The 22754-nt window shown below is 45.0% G+C and overlaps 2 protein-coding genes across 3 annotated transcripts in view; one reads left to right on the top strand and one right to left on the bottom strand.

Annotated features, from left to right (window-relative positions):
- col2a1b (collagen, type II, alpha 1b) overlaps positions 1 to 16985 on the top strand; it is a 48550-nt gene extending 31565 nt beyond the window's left edge. For both annotated transcript variants that reach the window (XM_076267375.1, XM_076267374.1), the window contains 24 exons: positions 4 to 57; positions 564 to 608; positions 719 to 817; positions 1613 to 1720; positions 2152 to 2205; positions 2851 to 2904; positions 3254 to 3307; positions 3861 to 3914; positions 4842 to 4949; positions 5107 to 5160; positions 5505 to 5558; positions 7286 to 7447; positions 8772 to 8879; positions 9253 to 9360; positions 9784 to 9837; positions 10188 to 10295; positions 11075 to 11128; positions 11651 to 11758; positions 12046 to 12099; positions 12234 to 12341; positions 12531 to 12819; positions 13254 to 13441; positions 13868 to 14110; positions 14455 to 16985. In XM_076267375.1, coding sequence (XP_076123490.1) covers positions 4 to 57; positions 564 to 608; positions 719 to 817; positions 1613 to 1720; positions 2152 to 2205; positions 2851 to 2904; positions 3254 to 3307; positions 3861 to 3914; positions 4842 to 4949; positions 5107 to 5160; positions 5505 to 5558; positions 7286 to 7447; positions 8772 to 8879; positions 9253 to 9360; positions 9784 to 9837; positions 10188 to 10295; positions 11075 to 11128; positions 11651 to 11758; positions 12046 to 12099; positions 12234 to 12341; positions 12531 to 12819; positions 13254 to 13441; positions 13868 to 14110; positions 14455 to 14601 — 2469 coding nt within the window. In that variant the 3' untranslated portion in view covers positions 14602 to 16985. The remainder of the gene's footprint in view (positions 1 to 3; positions 58 to 563; positions 609 to 718; positions 818 to 1612; positions 1721 to 2151; positions 2206 to 2850; positions 2905 to 3253; positions 3308 to 3860; positions 3915 to 4841; positions 4950 to 5106; positions 5161 to 5504; positions 5559 to 7285; positions 7448 to 8771; positions 8880 to 9252; positions 9361 to 9783; positions 9838 to 10187; positions 10296 to 11074; positions 11129 to 11650; positions 11759 to 12045; positions 12100 to 12233; positions 12342 to 12530; positions 12820 to 13253; positions 13442 to 13867; positions 14111 to 14454) is intronic.
- Positions 16986 to 18888: 1903 nt separating this feature from the next.
- On the bottom strand, positions 18889 to 22551 carry LOC143104602 (leucine-rich repeat-containing protein 3-like). Its single transcript, XM_076268720.1, has 2 exons — positions 22485 to 22551; positions 18889 to 19765 (listed from the first exon to the last, which is right to left on the bottom strand). The coding sequence occupies exon 2, from the start codon at positions 19708 to 19710 to the stop codon at positions 18889 to 18891; it is 822 nt and encodes a 273-aa protein (XP_076124835.1). The 5' UTR covers positions 19711 to 19765; positions 22485 to 22551.
- Between the last annotated feature and the right edge of the window lie 203 nt (positions 22552 to 22754).

Raw genomic sequence — 22754 nt, 5'->3', positions numbered from 1 at the left:
CAGGGCCTGCCTGGACCCCCCGGCCCCCCTGGTGAGGGTGGCAAACCTGGTGATGCTGTAAGTGTTCCTTTCTAATCGCGACCTCTTCACTGTGATGCCTGAAAAGACTATTTATAATTTACAACACGTCCTACGCGATGGAGCACAATGCATTGACCCTATATCTACCATATCAGGTCCATAGTCGTAGAGTACTGAATTGATCACTGATTGTTGTACTTACTCAGTTCTTTTCAGAAACAAATAAATAATTTTATTTATCTACAAATCTACAATAGCTATACTGGTGTCTTTAAGCCTCCTGGCTATACAACAGTGTAGAAGCTGGCTTATCTCTTCATCCATAAAATACACCTTCACCCACATGTACAGTGTGATGCCTCATTCAGAGCACAACCACCGTTGGTATAACCTTGGAGAGTCTGATCTGAAATGCATACAGATGGAGTGAGCTCCAGCCCTGAGCCAAGTTGAAACAGCTCTCTTTTTTCTCTCCTCTCTCTCTCTCTCTCTCTCTCTCTCTCTTTTCTCTCCTCTCTCTCTCTCTTTCTCTCTCTCTGCAGGGTGTTCCTGGAGAGGCTGGTCCTGGTGGTGCTACCGGACCCAGAGTGAGTTTCCTCTCCCCTGACCGGAGTCTTCTCCCCCATTCATCTTTTAGTGGCTCTCGTCCATTTCCCATTCATGTTGTAACTCGTGGCTGGTGCTCTTACCCCCACAGGGAGAGCGTGGATTCCCAGGAGAGAGAGGCAGCGCTGGGCCTCAGGGTCTGCAGGGACCCCGCGGTCTCCCCGGAACTCCAGGAACTGACGGACCCAAGGTAACGTGTCTAGAAGCGCCCTTTACAGGAGACAGACACACACATGCACATACAAAACACACACATGCCCTTTACAGGAGACAGACACACACATGCACATACAAAACAAGCGCATGCCCTTTACAGGAGACAGACACACACATGCACATACAAAACACACACATGCCCTTTACAAGAGACAGACACACACATGCACATACAGTATAGAACACATGTAGGATGCTGGATCCCTGTCAGGTCAGAAAGTGTAGCACATCAGAGATGTACCTGACCAACACAGGATATGGTCCTCTCTAGAATGACCAACACAGGATATGGTCTCTAGAATGACCAACACAGGATATGGTCCTCTCTAGAATGACCAACACAGGATATGGTCTCTAGAATGACCAAGTCTAGACAATGCCTGTGGCTTATAGAGGCTAAACATGAAGATGAATGTCTTATTGAAATGAAAGTCTGGACTCTGGAAGTCAGCATACCAAGTCTATTCCACATGGCCGTTTTACTGATGCTTGTCTTGTCACATCTAGAATTGACCTTCTGGTGAGAAAAATCATCAGCTAAATGAATAAATGTACTGTGAATGTAATTTAAGTGTGATCTTCACATCACCATCAATGACCTACACATCACCATCCACATACCCCAACATAGAAGCGCACAACCCAGTGGTGCCTCCTTTACACAGACACCAATTAGGCTTTCACATCTTACAGTTTAGAGCTCTTATCATCAGCCTTTAAGTGATGGTTCATCGTGTGTGTGTGTGTGTGTGTGTGCCTTTTTTCCCAGGGTGCCACTGGACCAGGCGGTGCTCCAGGTGCCCAGGGACCCCCTGGTCTGCAGGGAATGCCCGGAGAGAGAGGCCCCGGTGGCATCTCTGGACCCAAGGGAGACAGAGTAAGTTCCTATCCAAGACTCTGGCCAAGCTTCTGAAATGCATTGAAACTAAGAATATCAGCCTCAACAAGAACCAGGACAAAGAAGTATTGATGCTAGAAAGGTAGATGGCCTATATTTCAGGCTTTCCAAAGAAGGAAAAGAAAACATGACATAGCTTGCTGATTACTATAACTTTCTGACACTAATGCCTGTTCTGACCCTTCTTTGTTCTTTGAGAAAGACGTTAAAATGCTCTTTTAAGCAGCCGGACACCTGATCCATAGGCAGCATATGGAGCTATAGGGGTGGTCACGCATGAACATGGTCATTATGTGCAGGCTGGCTACAGAGGAGGAGGTGCTAGTGCATGTGCTGATATGTGCAGGCTGGCTACAGAGGAGGAAGTGCTAGCGCATGTGCTAACACCTGTCTTCGCTGCTCTCCCACAGGGTGACAATGGCGAGAAAGGACCTGAGGGTGCTCCTGGCAAAGATGGTGCAAGAGTGAGTGTCTCCCCTACCTCACCGTCATGACGGATGTGCTCATTACCATCAGTGTGACATTCTCCTACACACACATGCAAAACAAATACACACACAGCACACAAACATGTTTGCATGCACACATACACACACACACACACACACACACACACACACACACACACACACACACACACACACACACACACACACACACACACATACACACATACACATACACACACACATACATACAAACACACTCATGCGCACACAAACACTTACAAACACACTCTCTCTCTCATACACGCACGCACTATGTTCCCACTGGCAATGCTAATCAGCCCACACACTCTCAATTCAGCAGTATTATGCCAAGATAGGCTGTGCAGAACCAAACGTGTGCCCACTTGCAACACTGAGTGTGTTTTCATTATTCCAGCAGCATCCCACATACTTGTCCCTGTAAAGGACTAACTGTGCCAAGCAGTGTGTGTGTGTGTGTGTGTGTGTGTGTGTGTGTGTGTGTGTGTGTGTGTGTGCGTGCTCACCTGTGGCCATTTTGTGTATCAGATCTGAAGATTTGTGTTGAGCGACTGTTAACAATCCCGGTCTCCATTTGTTCAGCGTTTAACTGGACTGCTTTTGCCCTTCTCTCTTCCACAGGGTTTGACCGGCCCCATTGGTCCTCCTGGTCCAGGCGGCCCTAATGGCGAGAAGGTGAATGTTTACGTCTGAAGGGGGGGTGTGGGGATGGGGGGGTGGAAAGTCAGGCTCAGTTTACACATGGGATTCTTTTTAAATGTTATTTCTCTAAGCCTGCGGGGTTAACCTGACAGTTCCATCCTTATCACTCTCACTGCTCCCTTTCATCCTCACTATCTCCCCTCGGCCTTCTCATTTTCATTTCCCTTATCTCTTCCTCTCCTTCTCTCTTGCCTTCTTTCCCTCTCACTCTCTCTCTCCCCTTCTTTCCCTCTCCCTCTCTCCTTCTCTCTTTCTCTCTCTCTCCCACTCCCTCTCTCTCTCCCTCTCTCATGTGTCTGTGTGCGCTTGTTTCCTCCTCCAGGGAGAATCTGGCCCTGCTGGACCTTCTGGAGCTGCTGGTGCCCGTGGTGCTCCTGTAAGTATTTCACAAAACTGACCCACACACACACACAAACACACACACACACACACACACAGAGACACACACACACACACACACACACACACACACACACACACACACTCCAACTTGCTCTCGAGTAGCAATTATAATACTGTACAGACTAGGCTGCGCATAATGATGTAGGCTAACAGTAGGCATCACACTCGAGGCTAATGTAAAATAGACATCTGTAGTGTGTGGCCTTTATATCACAGCTCTAGGAGTGTAGGAACATTGTATTTTTAAATGATAATCATAACTACCATTTTTGCCAATCCCTGCATTATGCCACACTGGTTTTTAATGCTAACCAGCTCCTACAGAAGCAGGATTTTATAAACTGTGAACAGAAGTCTAATCTATTTGATAGCATTCCATTAAAAGTAGAATCTGACAGAAATCAAAACCCTAAAAGCCAGGAGTTGATATTTCATATCTGCCAGATCGAGCGCTATGATGCATTATCTCCTTGCTGACAGTAATGGCCTCAGGCAGTACTAACCAGCCCATTTGTGCTCCTCTGCAGGGTGACAGGGGTGAGACTGGTCCCCCAGGTCCTGCTGGATTCGCTGGTCCTCCTGTAAGTATGACCGCCACGAACCCATTATGTGGTCGTTATTAGTGGAGGTGATGAAACTGTTACAGGGCTCCACACCTGACAATTATGGACCTGCAGCTAACGTGACATGCACCGTGTGACAGGGGTCAGAATCTGTAAAGTGATTTCAAGCGAAGCATGTGATGTCCATGCTAAATGGGCATACTCTGATTTGACATTGCGTGCGGCACATGTGCATACGGGCTTCCATCCGCCCGTGTGATCCACTATGAATACGGGACAGTAATAACATGGACTGGTACATTTGGTCAAGATTGATATGTCAGTCATAGAAGCAGGATGTGACCTTTAATAAGGTGACATATATCTTATGTTATAAAGGCTGGTCACGCCACTCCTTTACCCTGGAATGTCAGTGCACACAAAACAAACCGATGAGATGCTGTGTCATCTATTCTTCTATAAGAGTTTTAGCATTTTTCTTCTTTTGCCCGTTAGATGTTTTTCTTTCTTTCAAATGGAAGAAGTAACTTGTTTATTCATGGGTTTTATCAGGTCCCCTTCCCCATGTGTATTAATCAACCATTATGCAGTCAGCATTCATAATCTCGGAGCTTGATTTTATACACCTGTGGAAAGGGACTTGATTGCCATGAATTGCCTCAAAATGTAACAGTGATACAATGTGGAATTCTGTGACAATGAGAGAGGACATGTGATCTTTGATTGAATGATTGATTTATTGATTTCAGGTGATTGTGTAATGAATTGGTTAATTCATTTGGTTGCTTAATTGATCATATGACAGAAATATATAAAAAAAATATATTTAAAAAAAAAAATGTATACACCACCACATCTCAATCCTGGAATTGCCAAACATTGTAGGCCTACTCTATTTCTGTGACTGTGAAACAGGACTGAATGGATTTTCTTTTCCCCGTGCAGGGTTCTGATGGTCAGCCTGGTACCAAGGGAGATCAGGGTGAGCCTGGACAGAAGGGTGATGCTGGTGCCCCCGGGCCACAAGGACCCTCCGGAGCCCCTGGACCCTCTGTACGTACATTACGCTCTCTGGGACATCTAGAGTCTTTAGGATCACAGGAGCATCACAGCAGCTCTTACAACATTACATTCTCATCTGTATGTGCTGCATGTCCTTGCAGAGGTATGCTATGCTATGCTAACGCTATGTGTATGTGTGTTTGTGTAGGGACCCACTGGTGTGTCTGGACCTAAAGGTGCTCGCGGTGCCCAGGGACCCCCTGTAAGTCTGAGACCTTTACTCTCCAATACAGTGTATAATATATCATTCATCACAGCAGTGCTGTTTCTGTATCTGATATACTGTTTACACTCGATTAGACTAGACCAGTTTTAACGTGTTATGTAGAAAGTCAGCGAAATACAGTTAGCGCCTTATCTGACATGCAAAATAAATGGCATCATTTAAATTTAAAGTGAGAAATATGTTAATATGAGTCCTGTACAGTATCTCACAGTATGTGCAAAGTGTATGCACCATGGTATTTTATATACAGCTATTTGAGTATGCTTAATTATGTTGATCCCTGTATGAAACTAGCATCCTCATGGCACTGTCTCCTATAGGGTGCCACTGGTTTCCCTGGTTCTGCTGGACGAGTTGGACCCCCAGGTCCCAATGTAAGTGACACAAACCTGCCTACAATTCAATGAAGCATGTGTACTTATGTGAAACAAAAACTGTAATTCAATAAAGCATGTGTACTTATGTAAAGTATCAATGGTTGCAGTTATATCTCTTAGTAATTAGCATAATAGCTCAAAGGAGCTTTCCAGTACAATAAAACATCTATTTTTAGGTGACTGACTGTAATGCATAATTGATCCACCAAAGGCCGTTTTCATTAATCCAGAGAGGCTTTCAAAAGGGGGGTGTGGTCACAGCAATACATCTATTACTGTAGCTGTCTCAGGCCACATTCCTATCATTAGTAAATAGTACCTCCCTGTGTCTACTGTAATAAGTCTTAGACTTAGACTTATAGACACTGGCCTGCAGCTGTGACTGCAGGCCAGTGTGCTTGTTTTGGTCTATATGTTCACGTGTAACTGTACTGATGCAAGTCACTATCTCACCTGGCTGACTATGTAAATAGCTACTGTAGGAGCTGCTTGATTAATTATGTGTAGAGAGCCGTGTGCAGTTCAGACACACGCAGTATGTCGGTGACTTTGTGACTCGTTACAGTATTTAGGTCAAAAAAAGTGTCAGTCAGACTAGTAGCTGAGGCGCATCCATCTCTCAGACCTGTCTTGTGATGATATTGTATGAGTGCATTATTCATTAGGCGCTCTTTACGATCTCTGTCTGCTCGGCAGGCCATGGCCACAGTCTCTAACAGCCATAAATTTTGGCGTAATGATCCATGAACGGCTGTCACTTTCACTTTAGAAGCTATTAATTCAATGCTGCGCTTGTCTCCCCCTCCGATTTCACCCAGGCGATAATACACTCATTCTGCTCCTTCGTCTACAACTAGCCTACTGTATGAAACCAGGCAGAAAATGCCACGCAGTGTCTCGCTCAGTGAACATGTTAAATATCTGAGATTATGCAGACTTTAATTAGTCATGCCATGCCTCTGACAGATATGATCAAAAACGTTCTATTCACTTCTATTTTTAATGATCTGTTATCCCATAAATAGAATACAATTCACGGTCTAGATGTTCACCCGCCTGTGAAATAGAGTATTGGCAGCAGGTGCTCTGTGAATTCACTCACAACAAATCTTTCCCTTCTCCAGACAAGAATGGCATGGCATTGTGATTTAGATTTGGTTGCTGAGGCAGGCATCTGAACGTTTGATTAGATCATTTGTTCCACTTGAAGTGTAGTCTCAAGGATCAATCAAAGGAGCTTAGAGTCAAGAACCAACCTGGGATGAAAATTAATAGTAATCGTGGTTTTGTTTAAAGTTGAGTGACAGCTGATATGTCTCAATATCTTCAGATCATGTTACCACTGATAGGGTCATGTAAACACTCTGGTCTCTGCAGATGACCAACAAATAAAAGTTTTATTGTGAAGTGAAGAGATTGATGAGATACTCTGATATACTGAATATCATAACATTGTTGTAGCTCATCAACTTTTGTGATGAATATTTTAATCACAGGAGTGCATTTCTACACTCTCTCCCCTGCGTACATGATATAGATTTGATTTCCCGTCTTTGTTTGTCAAGTCAAGTCAAGTTTATTTATATAGCGTATTTCATACACAGAGGTCAATCAATGTGCTTTCCATAAACAAAAGCAAAGAGTAGTAGTAAATAAAAGCATAAAAGGGCAGTGTTTGTTTGTTTGTTTGTTTGTTTATTTGTTTGTTTTTGTGCGCCCCTCAGGGTAACCCTGGTCCTGCAGGCCCCGCTGGTCCTCCTGGTAAAGATGGCCCTAAGGGTGTGCGTGGTGACGGCGGTCCCCCAGGAAGACAGGGAGACGCTGGGCTGCGCGGACCTGCTGGAACCCCTGGAGAGAAAGGAGAGTCTGGAGAGGATGGTCCCCCTGTAAGTGACCTCTCCTTGACCTTTCTGTGACCTTTGTGATCTCTCTCTTCTCACTTTGGTGGAACCCAGAGCAGACAGTAGGTAGTGCTTTTGACAAATCACAAGTAGAACATAACAACTGTGTTGTCCCTTTTTGAAATACCAAAATAAAAACTCCACCCATGCCACCCATAACTTAAGTAATCCAGTATGCTGAAATACCTTTTCTTGTACAGACCCATGAATAAAAGAAGTGAAAGAAGTATTATTCTGCAGAACTTTATTTATTCTGCAGAGCATTCACTCTCTCAAGGAACATTTCACTAGTTTCACATTCCTGACTACACCCCAGTTGCACTGAGAACTCATATATTTTGTTTCTTTAAGAAGTGTTCCATGTGGTTTTTTTAAAAAAAAGTTTCGGTGCAGTGTGGAGGTAATTTCTAATCATTCTTCATCCTGGCCCCCTGTAGTTTGTTTCCAACACTGTCTTCATGTTAGTTTGCAGTGCACTCACAAGCCCCATTTTTGTTAGTCTAGCCGCCATTTTGCTCTTCTATTTAATCCTCCATCCCATTGACCCCATCCATTCATTTTGTCCACCTGTTACTATCTCCACCTATCCATCCAATCCATCCTTCTGCACTTCAATTCATTTATCTGTCAGTCCATCCCTCCATGAAACCATCCATGTTTAGGCAGTTTTGTGTACCTGTTCTTATCTGGTCCATTGAGTCCATTGTATTTCCTCCACTTTCCAAAGGTGCACTCCAATAGGGTCACAGAGGATTACGAGACCATTCAATACCTTTCATTTCCTGTGCCCTGATGAGGCGCTCTGTAAAATCAAAGCTTCCCCCTCAGCCTTAAGACCCTGACACAGAGTACTCATTGCCAGACGAAGTCAGACAGACAAGATGGCAGCAACAAAAACACAGTCTGGAAGGGCATGTGTAGAGTGTCTGTCACAGCTGTGTAATCATTAGCCAGATGATTGCTGCCTCTTTTGCTTGACCTATGGGTAACATATTCAAAGTAGTGCCTCTTCAAAATGTTGAGCAAGAGATAATTTTTTTACCTAGTCTCCAGCATAATAATTTTGTCAATTATAGCCCCACAAGGTCATGTGATGAACCCCGAACACAAGGCCGTGGACTACACTCCATAATAGATATTCAGAGGAGCAATAAATTGAAAATTAAAAAAAACTAATGAGAGCACAATGGAGCCTGACACTCACTGGATGGTTGGAGACTCCCTCTGATGCAGGTCTTGATGGCAGCCCTTGTGTGCTTTGTGATTGGAGTCTGATGATGTCTGATGATTTCTCTCTGTCCTCTCACAGGGTCCCGACGGTCCATCTGGGCCTCAGGGTCTGGCTGGTCAGCGTGGTATCGTGGGTCTTCCTGGACAGCGTGGTGAGAGAGGCTTCCCCGGTCTTCCCGGACCATCTGTGAGTATCACTCAATAAAAAAAAAACACTCACTACGTTTCTTTAGGGCTGCAGCTAACAATTATTTTCCTCATTGATTGATTTGCCCTTTATTTCCTTGATCAATCAGTTGGTTGTTTGGTCTATAAAGTATCAGATGATACCCTCAAATGCCTTGTTTTGTCTATACATCAAAAGTATATTCAGTTCACTACCATAGAGTTTTGTTATACAAGCTAAACATGTAATTGATTACTTAAATAATCAACATTTCATTTTATAGTTGAGTAATTGTTGCAGCCCTACCGTTCTTAACAGTTCACAAACTACACTCAGACCATGCAGACCACCTTTTGCTATCACACTCAGCGCTACTTGCCTTCTCTCCACACAGGGTGAGCCTGGAAAGCAGGGAGCTCCCGGTGGAGCTGGAGACCGCGGACCCCCCGGCCCCGTCGGTCCTCCTGGTCTGACCGGACCCTCTGGAGAGCCTGGTAGAGAGGTGGGTATCACTGTAAACATGAGCAGCAGCAGCAGCAGCCCACAGGCCTGCAGGCGTCCCCTCAGGTCGCTGCCTGTCTGGAACTCAAATGCTCTGTCTGGTAGTGGATCTATAAGCAAAACTGAATCTGAATGCAGCAAAACCTCCAGTATAATGCTGCACTATAATGTTTTTTTCAGTTAGGTAAATAACCATATTGTTTTCTACATTTTAGATTGGATAATAATTATAATGACAACATTATATAATCATGAAATGAAACTAAATTTAGGATAACATTGTAACGTTGTTTGTGTGCTGTCATTATCTCTATTAGATAGAGTTTGCCCTGGAACCCTGTGCGCATGGGATGGGAGACAGGGTGGCCGTACACTATTAGATTAATCAGCTCGTATTAAAGCAACCTGTGTTCTGTTTTTTAAGGGCAACCCTGGATCTGATGGTCCTCCTGGTAGAGATGGTGCCGCTGGAATCAAGGTGAGACATGCTAATTGCCTTGTTATTAACATTCAGAGAAGCTGTGTGGTACTCGGCTAATTAGCTAAGAGCTATGCTAATGAGTTAATCAGCAGGAAATGATTTAATCACTCCAAGTTACAGTACAAAGTCCAGTGCCACAGAGGTCCACAAACATCTTCACTATTTGAATTATTGTTTATTAATGCTATCATACTGTATTCATGTCTACATTATTTCCATTAATACCACACTGTGATGCAAAGCTGTTGCTTTGACCTCCCATAGTTAATTGTGTTAGCCCCATGCACTGTTTGTTTTGATGTTTTTGTTTTCCCTGCGCTGTGACTGACACTTGTGGTTGTGTTCAGGGTGACCGTGGCAACACCGGTCCTAACGGCGCTCCTGGTGCCCCTGGAGCTACTGGTGCCCCCGGCCCAGTCGGACCCACCGGCAAACAGGGAGATAGAGGAGAGGCGGTGAGTAGCACACACGCACATACACACACATACACACACACACACTCACACACATATGCATACATGCGCATACGCAGACATACACAAAAAACACACACAAAAAACACACACAAAAAACACACACTCACACACACTCATAAACTTGTGTACACACACATACACACAAACATGCCGCTGGCAATCCAAACTCTAAAGCACACACACACACACACACACACACACAAACACACTGCACAGTGTGCACACACATCAACTGTAACACAGACAAAAGCAGAGCCCCACTCTGATGTGATCAGGGACTCTGGGAGGCAGGACAAATCAGGCGTATGGTGCGGTGGCTATTGCATTTCTCTGGCTCTCTTGGACAGGCCTGTGAAAAAGGCACGAAAACAGAGAGGGGAGGATAGAGAGAAAGAAAAGGAGAAAGGATGAGGGGACGGAGAGGGTGAGGAAGGGGAAAAGAATGATCCCAACGGAGAAGCACTTGAGAAAATAACACTAAACAAGGTAGCGGTTTGGAAGAGGTGCAGGAAATAGCAGCAGGGCTGATGAAGCTGAAGCAGAGTTTCTGATGACGGCACGTCACGTCCATTAGAAATAATGACATTTTCAGAGCACTGCACTCAAGTAGTGCAAAACACAAGAAATCAATTATTTCATGAAAAAACACATGAGATGACCCATCCAATTCTCCTAGGACTGGGGTACCTCTTCATGACTTTATGTGCTGTGTGTGTGACCGCTGTCTGAGCCACTCTCTTTCTGACCTTGATGTTTAGGGTCCCCAAGGACCTTCTGGAGCCCCTGGACCTGCTGGCGCTAGAGGCATGGCTGTGAGTGACCCTTCGTTATTACTATCATCTAACACACACACACACACCAGACCCGTCCAGTTTCCACTGCAGTTCCACGTATTAGAGGGCCTTTATGTGTTATTGGTCGTGGGGGGGATAGTGTGTGGGGAGGAGACCTATAATGTGCACTAAACCCTAACTGAATTGCCCACATCATCAGTTGATTCATCATCTATATGAAATGTCTTTTTTAGAAACAAGCATTATATTCTGCACTATATTCTGCACATTATACCCCCCCCCCCCCCCCCACACACACACACACACAAGGTTTCTGTGATTAGAAGGCCATGGCACACACATTTTTATTTCCAGTTTTCTGAGACACGTTCATCCACCTTTACCTGTTTTTCCACATCCTGTCTGACCTTGTCTATGGCAGGAGAGGATGTTTTTCCTCCCCTCCCTGTGGAAGCAGTTATCACCTGGTTATGTAAGGCTGCTTCCTGTCCCCCCACTTGTAATGATGATTCATCCACCTCTCTTTTCCTCCTGCTCCAGGGACCCCAAGGACCACGCGGAGACAAGGGAGAGGCTGGCGAGGGTGGAGAGAGAGGACAGAAGGGACACAGAGGCTTCACCGGTCTGCAGGGTCTGCCTGGACCTCCTGTAAGTGGCCATACGCCAGCCTAAGCCGAGTGCTATCTGTGGTCAGCCCTCTTGGGGTTGTCCGGTTTTTCCACCAGGTCACCAACTGTCACTTGCCAGGCCTCTTGGATATTTTTGAAGAATCCTAATGTTCTACCTTAGAAGTCAGAAATAGAATGCTATGCTACATGATTTATAAGGGTTTTCACCTTCTCTGTGTCCTCTAGTCGACCTTGTGTCATCTCACTGGTGTTATTTGACTGATTTTTTTATTCTCATCAAATCTACTTTGATATTTTCTCCAATAGGGTCAGGCTGGTGACCAGGGTGCTACTGGACCTGCTGGCCCTGCTGGTTCAAGAGTAAGTTGTTTCCCTTTCATACAAAAAAATTATGTCAACATGTCTCTAATCATCCTGGAATCTCAAAAATCTCAAAATACGTTTAGAAGCCTGGATTAGTGTTAACCTTTGAACTGTTTGCGTTATCTTCACAGGGACCCCCTGGCCCAGTTGGACCTTCTGGAAAGGACGGTTCCAATGGAATGCCTGGCCCTATCGGACCTCCTGGACCTCGTGGACGTTCTGGCGAGACTGGTCCCTCTGTGAGTTCAGCTTCTACGTCATAAAATCAGAAAGATAATTGTTGTCAGTAGCCTGAGACATATTTTCAACACCAAATATATTCAATGAAAAGCCTTCACTGCCTATGCTGTTGAGGCACAGTTTATATAGCTACTTTAACATCAAGAAGCATCCCAACTGTGGTTAAAGCATCCCCTCCCTCTCCTCAGGGTCCCCAAGGTAACCCCGGACCTCCTGGTCCTCCTGGTCCTCCAGGCCCTGGCATCGACATGTCCGCATTCGCCGGCCTGGGTCAGCCCGAGAAGGCCCCCGATCCCATGAGGTACATGCGTGCCGACCAGGCGGCCGGAGGCCTGAGGCAGCACGACGCCGAGGTGGACGCCACCCTTAAGAACCTCAACAGCCAGATCGAGAACATCCGCAGCCCCGAGGGCTCCAAGAAGAACCCTGCTCGCACCTGCCGCGACCTCAAGCTGTGCCACCCCGACTGGAAGAGCGGTGAGTGGCCATGCGAAGGGACATCTCCATGGAAACCCGATAAACTGCGTAGAGACTGACACACACACCACTTACACATTGGGTTACTCTATTTAAACCCCAGAGAAATATCCATGAACTATATGCATCCATAAAGAGGTACTGAAAGCCTTTTCAATAAACATTCAAAATGTCTGTTGGCTTGAAAATGAGGCTATTTCCATTTGCAATGTAAAACATGATGTGAATGTTTGACATAGTGTAAGAGTTCCCTTCATTTTAGGGGACAGCTCTCAGCAGTAATTGGCCATCTGAACATCAGCTGGGAGGACACTCAATTCGCCTGTTATTCAGCGAATGTCTCGTTTTGTGCCCTCACCGTGTCTCTAGCCTCTTGCGTAAAAAAGATCTTGCGTGTAAAAGGTCCTCATCTGTCCTGTGGTGTTTCTTGGCAGGCGAGTACTGGATCGACCCCAACCAGGGCTGCACAGTGGATGCCATCAAGGTCTTCTGCAACATGGAGACTGGCGAGACTTGCGTGCACCCCAAGCCTTCCGGCATCCCACGCAAGAACTGGTGGTCCAGCAAGGGTGGAGACCGCAAGCACGTCTGGTTCGGCGAGACCATGAATGGCGGTTTCCATGTGAGTCCATCCCTCCATAATACTATTTATAATGACCACTTCCCATGCAGGCCTGGTGCTACAGAGCATAGATATTAAAAAGCCAGCTATGCATTGGGCTCCAGAACATACGTAAATAGCGACGCCATCTTGGTGGGGGCAACAATCACTAGAGGCCAATGAAGGAGCATGTGCTGGACTGGAAATCAGACAGGTATCTGTGATTGCTTGCAAGTGTTGCCCATAGACAATAAAGGTGCTGCCCCCAGCAATATGGCGGCCGCGCTTACGACGCCACCTAATAGAACTCAACAGACAATGCGGTATCTAGCTTTCTAATATCTATGCCACAGAGCCCATGCTCTTCACACCCAGAGGCCATTTGCTAGTTTACTGGTAGTCAAGTTGCCATTCCACCCTCACACTCTCCACTCTGCCCCCCTGCAGTTCAGTTATGGGGATGATAGCCTGGCCGCCAACACCGCCAGCATCCAGATGACCTTCCTGAGACTGCTGTCCACAGAGGCGTCCCAGAACATCACCTACCACTGCAAAAACAGCGTGGCCTACATGGACGCGGCCACAGGCAACCTGAAGAAGGCCGTGCTGCTGCAGGGCTCCAACGACGTGGAGATCCGTGCCGAGGGCAACAGCCGCTTCACCTACAGCGCGCTAGAGGATGGCTGCACGGTGAGGCACAGAGACATACACACACACACACACACACACACACACACACACACCAGGGTTGTGCAAAATTCCAGAATTGAATTGAAACTGGCTCTAAAATTCCAATTAAATTCTTGAATTTCACTTGCATTTCAATTGAGGTAGCAAACAGGAAGCAGAATTGCAATTCGAATTTTGCACAACCCTGATATACACACACACACACACAAACATGCACATTTACGGTATATGCACATGCTCAGTCTATTTTTACCAGTGCCACCCAAACCGAAAACTAAAATTCAGAACTCTGACAGAAATGTGTCTGAATGAGCTAATGCTGGTTCTGTTTGTTTACCCCACAGAGACACACAGGGCAATGGGGAAAGACAGTCATTGAGTACAGATCACAGAAGACCTCTCGTCTGCCCATTGTGGACATCGCCCCCATGGATATTGGAGGCCCCAACCAGGAGTTTGGCGTTGATGTTGGCGCAGTCTGCTTCTTGTAAAGAGAAGGCTGACCAGATAAGACAAGAATATAAAACATGAGAGAGGAAAAACACTCCAAAATAAAAAAAATCAAGGAAGACAGAACGAAAGAGAGAAAAGAAAGGAACAGGAAAAAAAATTGAAAGATCAAGACACGTTTTTTTGAAAAACGGGACTCTTTTTTTTCTAAGTAAAAAAGTGCTTTCCAAGTCGTACTCCTAGGATATATGCACTGAAAGGCACCGGCAATATTCATCTGTGATTTCCTCCCAACAAAGACCACCTTTCTCATTCAAAATCACTTCATGTCCCAAACCAAGCCCCCGTTTCCCGTGCCCCATGTCCGCACCCCCCCCCCCCCCCTCACCCCAGCTCTCTTTCCCACCATGGGCTGACCTCCCCTTTCCAGCAGTTGGAATGATGACCAATGATGCGCGGAGAAGAGAGGGAAGCACCAGAGTGTTAAGAAGCAAGAAAACTATCGCATGTCTTGTTTTTTTTTTATTTATTTATTGTTGAGGTGTGGGTCCCCAGTGCTGCCTGGTCCCCAGTGGGTCCCCAGTTCTGCCTGGAACCATTGCGTTGCTTACGACAGACGAAGGCCGCCTTCACAGCAGGACACAGCCAGCAGTCACCCCCTGGTCTGCAGTCCCCTCTTCCACTCTTTCCCCTTGCTCTCTATGTCCAGTCACTCACACAGATATCCACCCCCCAAAACCAACCAACTCTCAAACAGTGTACTAAGTGCAGGTGTTCTGACATCTACCACCACAGTGTGTATGGAAAATTACTGTGTATTATAATAAAACCAATGGTGCTATTGTTGTAAAACAGTCTGTATTTTTTAACAGCCAGATACTGATTATATATTATACCTGTATATATGTATATATATGTATATGTTTATACATATATATACAGCTTTTTACATTTTGTTTTGTTTCTTTTTTCAAGACGGCATGTTTCAAGGGGGATTTATTCCCCACTTGAGGCCTGTTCTTTCCACTTCCTATTTTGCCCAGATTAGGAACCATTTTTTAATGTCAATTATCAGAAACCATTTCATTTGAAACTCTCCCCAGTCAATATATATATATTTTTGTTTTGTTTGGATAGTACTCTTTTAAAGCTACCTCACACTGAGATTTAAAACATACAAAAATTAAAGCCTTAAAAAAGTCCATATTAGCTCAGATGGTGATCGGGCAAGAAGGCCACGACAGGAGTGGCAACACACCCCTGGACTGTGCTATCACTTTTGAAAATTCAGTCATTGTCAGCAACCATTAGCCCCCTTCCCCAGCCCCCCCTCCCACCACCACCCTCCCCTGCACTCCCTCACTTCTTTCCCAGAATCCTCCTGTGGCCCCCTCACACGAGCCACATCCCCTGCCCTGGCAAATCCATGGCACAGCCTTGAACTGGAACATGTCACCGTACGTGTCACCGTACGTGCCAGCGAGCCGTGTGCTGACCATCAGTCAGCCTTGTTAGTGTGCCAAGGGTACCCAGCAAGCGGCCAGAGCAGGCGCTGTCTTCATTTGTGAGGGTGTGTGTATTTTTATTATTGATAATAGTATTATTATTAATAATAACAACAATAATATTATTATGGTCATGATCATGAGTTTTTTGTTTTGCCTTTTTTTTTGGTTTTTGTTTTTTTTTGGTTTTTTGTTTTGTTACGGTTTTAATAAATGTAAATTCGAAATAAAAGAAAAAAACAAGTAACAGACTGAAGTCGCTTCTGTACTTTCTCTATTAACCCGGGCGTTCTGGATGATAATGTGGTGTGGTGTTGGAGAAAGGTGGAGGAGAATTGTCCTTTTTTTAATTCCCTTCCCCCCATTTTCCCCTCGACTTGAACCCCTAATATATCCACATGTATCTCTGGTGCCACTACTCTCAGACAGAGAAACAAGGGGAGAGGTGATGGCGGCCTGCTCTGGCTCACGCTGCTCTGCTTCTGTACAATAGAGTGATGGCATGAGGGCTGCATCATCAGCCTTTGAAGACCCTCACGAGTCCTGAAGGGCCACAGCATGGAGGTTAACACAGGGGTGCACATTTTTTATTGGATGTTATTTTTGTTTGTTTGCTTCTTGTTTTGTGTTAATGGGGAACTACAAAAGGCAACAACAACAAAAAAAAACAAGCAAGAACAGGAAAGAGTGGTCAGACTTTAAAAAAATATTTTGTACATGTAAGATATATTTTTTTTCTTTTGCATTATTTTTTTTTTTCAAATACTAGTTTCTAAGCATGGTAGAGTAGAAATGGGAATCGTTGCCAGCCAAGATCAACAGTACTCTTGTTCAATGATTGTGATTTTGTACCTGATTTTGTTCTCAATCTCCTACATGGCCTTTCACCTTAGCAATAAAAGGTAGAATTATTTTGATGAATGAAACAGAGCTATGTTTGATTTTTATTGTTTTGACTTTGTTTTCTTTTTTATTATTCCATTTAATTTATTCCATGAGAAGCAATAAACAATATGTTTACTTTTACATTTTAGAACCTATGTTTGCCACTTCTTAAAATCATTTTTTTACTAAGATGTAGTTTTGCAGTTGTGGTCATTTGGATATTTTTTTAAATTCCTTGTTGTCTTCACAACGTTATTACAATCAAAGAGAAGTCTCCTAACATGGTTTAAATACTTAATAATAGTTTTCTAAGAATAACAGAGAAATAAGATACTCAAAAACCATTCAGAATTTCCCTTCCTCATTTAACAAAAAAAAACAAAACAGCTTCTTTCAAGAAAATGTTACTATGCATCTTGTACGAAAAATAAAAAATACACAACTGGAACTCTTTACTATGAATAAAAAACATGTAAAGACAACTTTAGACAAACAATTACACAATACACATTTAGTCAGAATACACTTTATACAGTTGACAGGACCAACAACATTTAAGAAAATGCCAGTGCAGAACTGTGTAGACAAAGCATGATGACACATAACACCAAATGGCTCTGACCTTGAACTTGACCTCTGAGTGCCTGTGAGAAATCCAGGCTAGCTTTTATTGTCCCCTTTTAATTTACCTGCATCTTTAAAGTAACAGGAGTCAGTATAAAATACTGGGCGCGTTGTTGACGTTTCAGTGAGGAAGGCGACACACTTTGACTGCACTGACTATGGTTAGTCAAGGTCTGTTTTTTCATAAACCCAGACACCAGAGCCTTGAGCCACAGATCCACAATGATGGCAAAAGAGCACTTGACTTGACGTTGTATGCAACACATTTCAAATATAATTACAGTGAAAATGGACAAAATCACAAATAACAAGACTCTCAAGGTTGACGGTAGGAGGTGAGTGGCCTGGATTCTAGAACCTGCAAATCTCAAACATGATTATTTTATTCAGCACCTACATTACGACAGACATTCAAGGTTGTTGAAAGATGGTTTAGGATGATCTATATAACAGCTCCCGTGGGGTTGTACCGAGATCCACACAGAAATGAACAAAGAAATCAATTTAATTTATAACTATGGAGCTTAATTATTAAAATGTGTTCTAAATTGGGTACTAATTTCTCTTACCCCCAAGACAGTACAATTTTGTAAGGTGCCTGCTTAAGAGTATTCACTCCCAATGGCACACACAGATGATCCCAACAGACGATGACCAACGAGGGGGCCATTTCATCTGCACCACACATTCAAGGACAAAAATAGCTCCAGAGCATAATCAGCCTAACCTGGATGTGATTTCCGATCCTGTAGCCGTGAGTGGGTTATTCCATTATCATGTGGGGAAAATGAGCACCTCAAATCAGCATTTATAGCCATCAGGTCATTAATATGGAAGTGTTCCCTTTTTCATTTCCGCTTGATCAGCATTTCATACATATTGATCGTCTTGCTGGTTATTTGGAAGATTACCCTTAATAAAGCTTAAAAATAACCAGCATGCAATGCAATAAGACAGAATATCTACAAAAACAATTGTAAACAAACCAGTTTCTTATCAACAGACAGTAAGAATCAGTAGCTACAAATCTCTGTCAAGTCCAACTTTTAATAGCATAGTAGAGGGAACCCTTCTGACCGACTCTTGGTTTTTATATTTTCCAATACCACAGCACAAAACCATAAAAGTTTAATCCTGTTTTCAAGTTATCCCCTGTGGTAGTGTATATGCTACATAATGCCTCTCCAGACCTTCACACCAAGGCAGACCTCCAGGGATAAACAATGAGTCCCACACACACATAAACACACACACACACACACACACACACACACACACACACACACACACACACACACACACACCGTGTGTCTCTCAGAAGCCTGTACTGAGCGTGTCTGTTTCCGTGGGGGCCTTCTTCGGACTGGGCAGGCTCTTCAGGTACTCCAGGTGTCGGCGGGCCTCAGCCTGGTTCTGCCGCACGTAGTACACCACGTACACGATGACCATGAAGAACCACACGAACATGGTGACCAGCATGGCCACGTCGGTGGTCTTGCGCTGCATGCTGCAGAAGTTGATGCCCGCGTCCAGCAGCTTGACCAGCGGGTGCCCGGCGTGGCTGCCGGCGGCCGGCTCCTCCCAGCGGCTGCCCTCGCCGGCGGCGCTGCGCGCCGAGCTCTCGCACACGATGCCGTTGACCGTCTCGGGCTCCAGGTTGAGCGTCTGCACGAGCTCCTGTAAGACACAGTCACAGTGCCACGGGTTGTGGTAGAGGCGTGTCTTGGCGCGCGTGGCGCCGAACTCCTCGCGCGTGGCCTGCCGCAGCTGGTTGTGCGAGAGGTCGAGCAGCCGCAGCTCGGGGCTCAGGTGACGCAGCGCGCCCGACGCCAGGCTGTCGATGCGGTTGTGCGACAGGTGCAGGTCCTGCAGGTGCAGCAGCTCGCTGAAGGCGTGCTCGGGCAGCCGGCGGATGAGGTTGCGCTCCAGGTGCAGCGAGACCGTGTCTGCGGGCAGGTCCTCGGGCACCTCGCGGAGCCCTGCGTCCACGCACAGCACGGTGCGGCTCTCCCAGGCACACTGGCAGCCCTCGGGGCACAGGGCGCATGACTGACCCCACAGCCAGGCACAGAGCAGGGCACACAACCAGCGTCCCGCTCCCCCACCGTTAGCCATCCTCCAGACTGCTGCGTCCATCGCCTCAACATAGCCACCGACACTCACTACATCCAGAGGGAGAGGCTCCAATAGCCTGAGAGAGAGAGACAGAAAGAGAGAAAAAGAGAGAAAGAGAGAGAGAGAGAGAGAGAGAGAGAGAAGGTAAAATAGAACGAGAGAGAGAGAGAGAAGTGAGAGAGAGAGAAGGAGAGAAGGGAAAACAGAGAGAGATAAGGACAGGATGAATGGGAATAGAAAGGGTGATGGTGAAAGGAGGGAGACCGATGGGTGGAGAAAGGAAAGATAGAGAGAAACAAATAGCAAGAGAGAGAAAGATGACGAGAGAAAGAGGGAGACGGAAAATAGACAGAGAGGGAGACAGGAAGAAAATAGACAGGAGAAGGAGCGAGAGAGAGAGAGAGAGAGAGAGAGATAAGAAAATGTTCAGGAGTTATTGCAGTGCTGGGATCCAGCTGAGAATAAGGTCAGTGGGTAATGGAGGTGGTGAGAGCGCAGACGCTCTACGAGGTGAGTGAGTGAGGGGAATACGACCACCTTTATCTGCACAGATGAGCGTACGGCCAGAATCGATCATCCGACGCGGATTGATGCATTAAATGCAAATATGAAACAAGCATAAGAGCTGCATGATGTCTATGGATTTTATATAAAGCTCTCAGCAGTCAGGGGAACATTGCAAACACCTGCTGCACTCAATCTTGACACAGAAAATATTCATGCCAGCGCTGGATAGAACATACCATGATAACAGCAGAGATAAACAATGTTCTATAAGGCAAAGCATGCTAATAAAACCAACAACATGAAGGAATTCAGTCTAATAGAGATATATTTTGGAGTCTGGGGAGACCAAGAGTTCTCTTGCGTAGCATGAAATATGATCACAATTAACTGAAGTCAAATGTGAGATCCAAATGAATAATGCAACTTGGAAAGGCCGTAATATTTAACATGTGACACTTTCCACCCCTCTCGATCAGAGTAAACACATTAACAACAAACAGAAACGGTGATGAGGTGACAAACACGCCCAAGTGTGCCTGTCATCTCTCACTTCTCCTCTCTGTCATGCGCTGTCTATCTCCTTCATTTGTGTACTAATTCATCTGTCTCAGCACTGGGCCATATCTCACAGGAGCCGTGCCGTAGGGATCAATAACCACCACTGCCACACTATTACGGCTCCCAACATCAATCTGGGCTCTGTCGATAAGCACACAGTCAGGGGTGGAGACGACCATGTCATATCTGTTCGTCTGGGCTGGGGCAAAGCAAACTACACGACAGCGACTCATCACGACAAACAACAACGGGGAGAGCACCATCACAGAACACCTTACGCCTGGGCTGCCACTCCCTCCTATTAACACTAGTGAAAATGAGTCTATCCCTGAGGCATAGTGTGTGTGTGTGTGTGTGTGTGTGTGTGTGTGTGTGTGTGTGTGTGTGTGTGTGTGTGTGTGTGTGTGTGTGTGTGTGTGTGTGTGTGTGTGTGTGTGTGTGTGTGTGTGTGTGTGTGTGTGTGTGTGTGTGTGTGTGTGTGTGTGTGTGTGTGTGTGTGTGTGTGTGTGTGTGTGTGTGTGTGTGTGTGTGTGGATAACCATCAAACAAGTTTCTATTAGGTTAGAGTAACTATTAGGTTAGACTTGACCATGAACCAGGAAACAAAATGGAGTCAAACTCCCACATACGAATGGTGCAGGTTTCTCCTCCGTAGCCTATTTTAGGACACAAATCTGAACAAAACAGATCAAAATCACCACAGCCATTTGGTCAGAGGAATGACCTTAATGCTAACTGCTGATGGTCAGAGGAATGACCTTAATGCTAACTGCTGAACTGTATTTCAGGAGAAAGAGGACTACTTGTTTCTATGTATCAATGCATTCACATTGAAATAGGGGTCCCCCACCCACCTATACTGTACACCACGGTGACCTACTTAACAGCCCTATAGATGACATTCTATGGTGGTATTCTTTCTTCACCTTGAGCTTTCCCATGTCATTCACATGCTGACAAAACAGTCTGTAAGGGTGACATCTGGAGCCAGGACTGCCATTTAAAGAAGCCAGTCTCAACAGCAGTTATCTGTAGTCCTGCTACTACTGCTAGTGACAGTGCAGAGACTATTTTGATTCTTAATTAAACTGGGTCATGGGAAATGTTAAGAATAGATCCAAAGCAAAGATAGTGTGTGTGTGTGTGTGTGTGTGAGAGAGAGAGAGAGAGAGAGAGAGAGAGAGAGAGAGAGAGAGAGAGAGAGAGAGAGAGAATGGGAGAGTGACAGTATGTTTGAGAGAAAGGGCTAAAGAAAGTGTTGGTGACAGTGTATATGTGTGGCTGTCTCTGTGTGACTTTGTGAGTTCACACTGACATCCTGAGGGCATCTATGGAAAGCGAGACTGACTGGCAGCTGTGGATTAGTGACAATATTTACCACAAATATCAACCCAACACTAAAGCCAGGTTTTGTCATTCAATGTGTATAGACATCTCTTGTAGAAATAGCAAACATTTTTATCATGAAGAATTTTACAAAATGGCCCATTCCTACTTTCTGGATGTATAAATATGTATATGAATTATTTTAAATATTTTCTGCATGCAAGCAAAATACATTTAGATAGACTAGAAAAATATGTTGAGATAGCCCAACACAGAATGAGCACAACATAAATATATATTTTTAAAATGACCAACGTGTCATTCATAAAACTTATTATTAACGTATTTCTCGAGGTGCTAATAAAACAGTACAGTACAATATCCAGTGAATTTAGTGCACCCACCTGTAACATAAATCCACCTCTTTCTGTTCGAAAACGCGCTTACTTTGGAGTGCTTGAAGTCTTGTGATTGTGTATGAAGTCCTCAAGAGCCGCAGGGTGTTGAAGGACTATTCGATCACTTCTTTTGATTAAAAAACAAGCGAAAATATGGTTCAACAGAAAGTGCCTCCTCTTTTGATTAGAGAATATCAATTTAGGAAATGAAATCACGATGTAGTAGACTACTAGTATCTTATATTTCGCCCTCCTACTCCACTTTGTGTGCAGCAA

Source organism: Alosa pseudoharengus, unplaced genomic scaffold (assembly GCF_046254945.1).
Source record: "Alosa pseudoharengus isolate Yale_2024_CS ecotype anadromous, Long Island Sound unplaced genomic scaffold, YU_APseudo_1.1 YU_APseudo_1.1_scf_5, whole genome shotgun sequence".
Taxonomy (NCBI): Eukaryota; Metazoa; Chordata; class Actinopteri; order Clupeiformes; family Clupeidae; genus Alosa; species Alosa pseudoharengus.
Note: the sequence above shows the minus strand (reverse complement) of the source record. Positions and strands in the feature narration are given on the sequence as shown.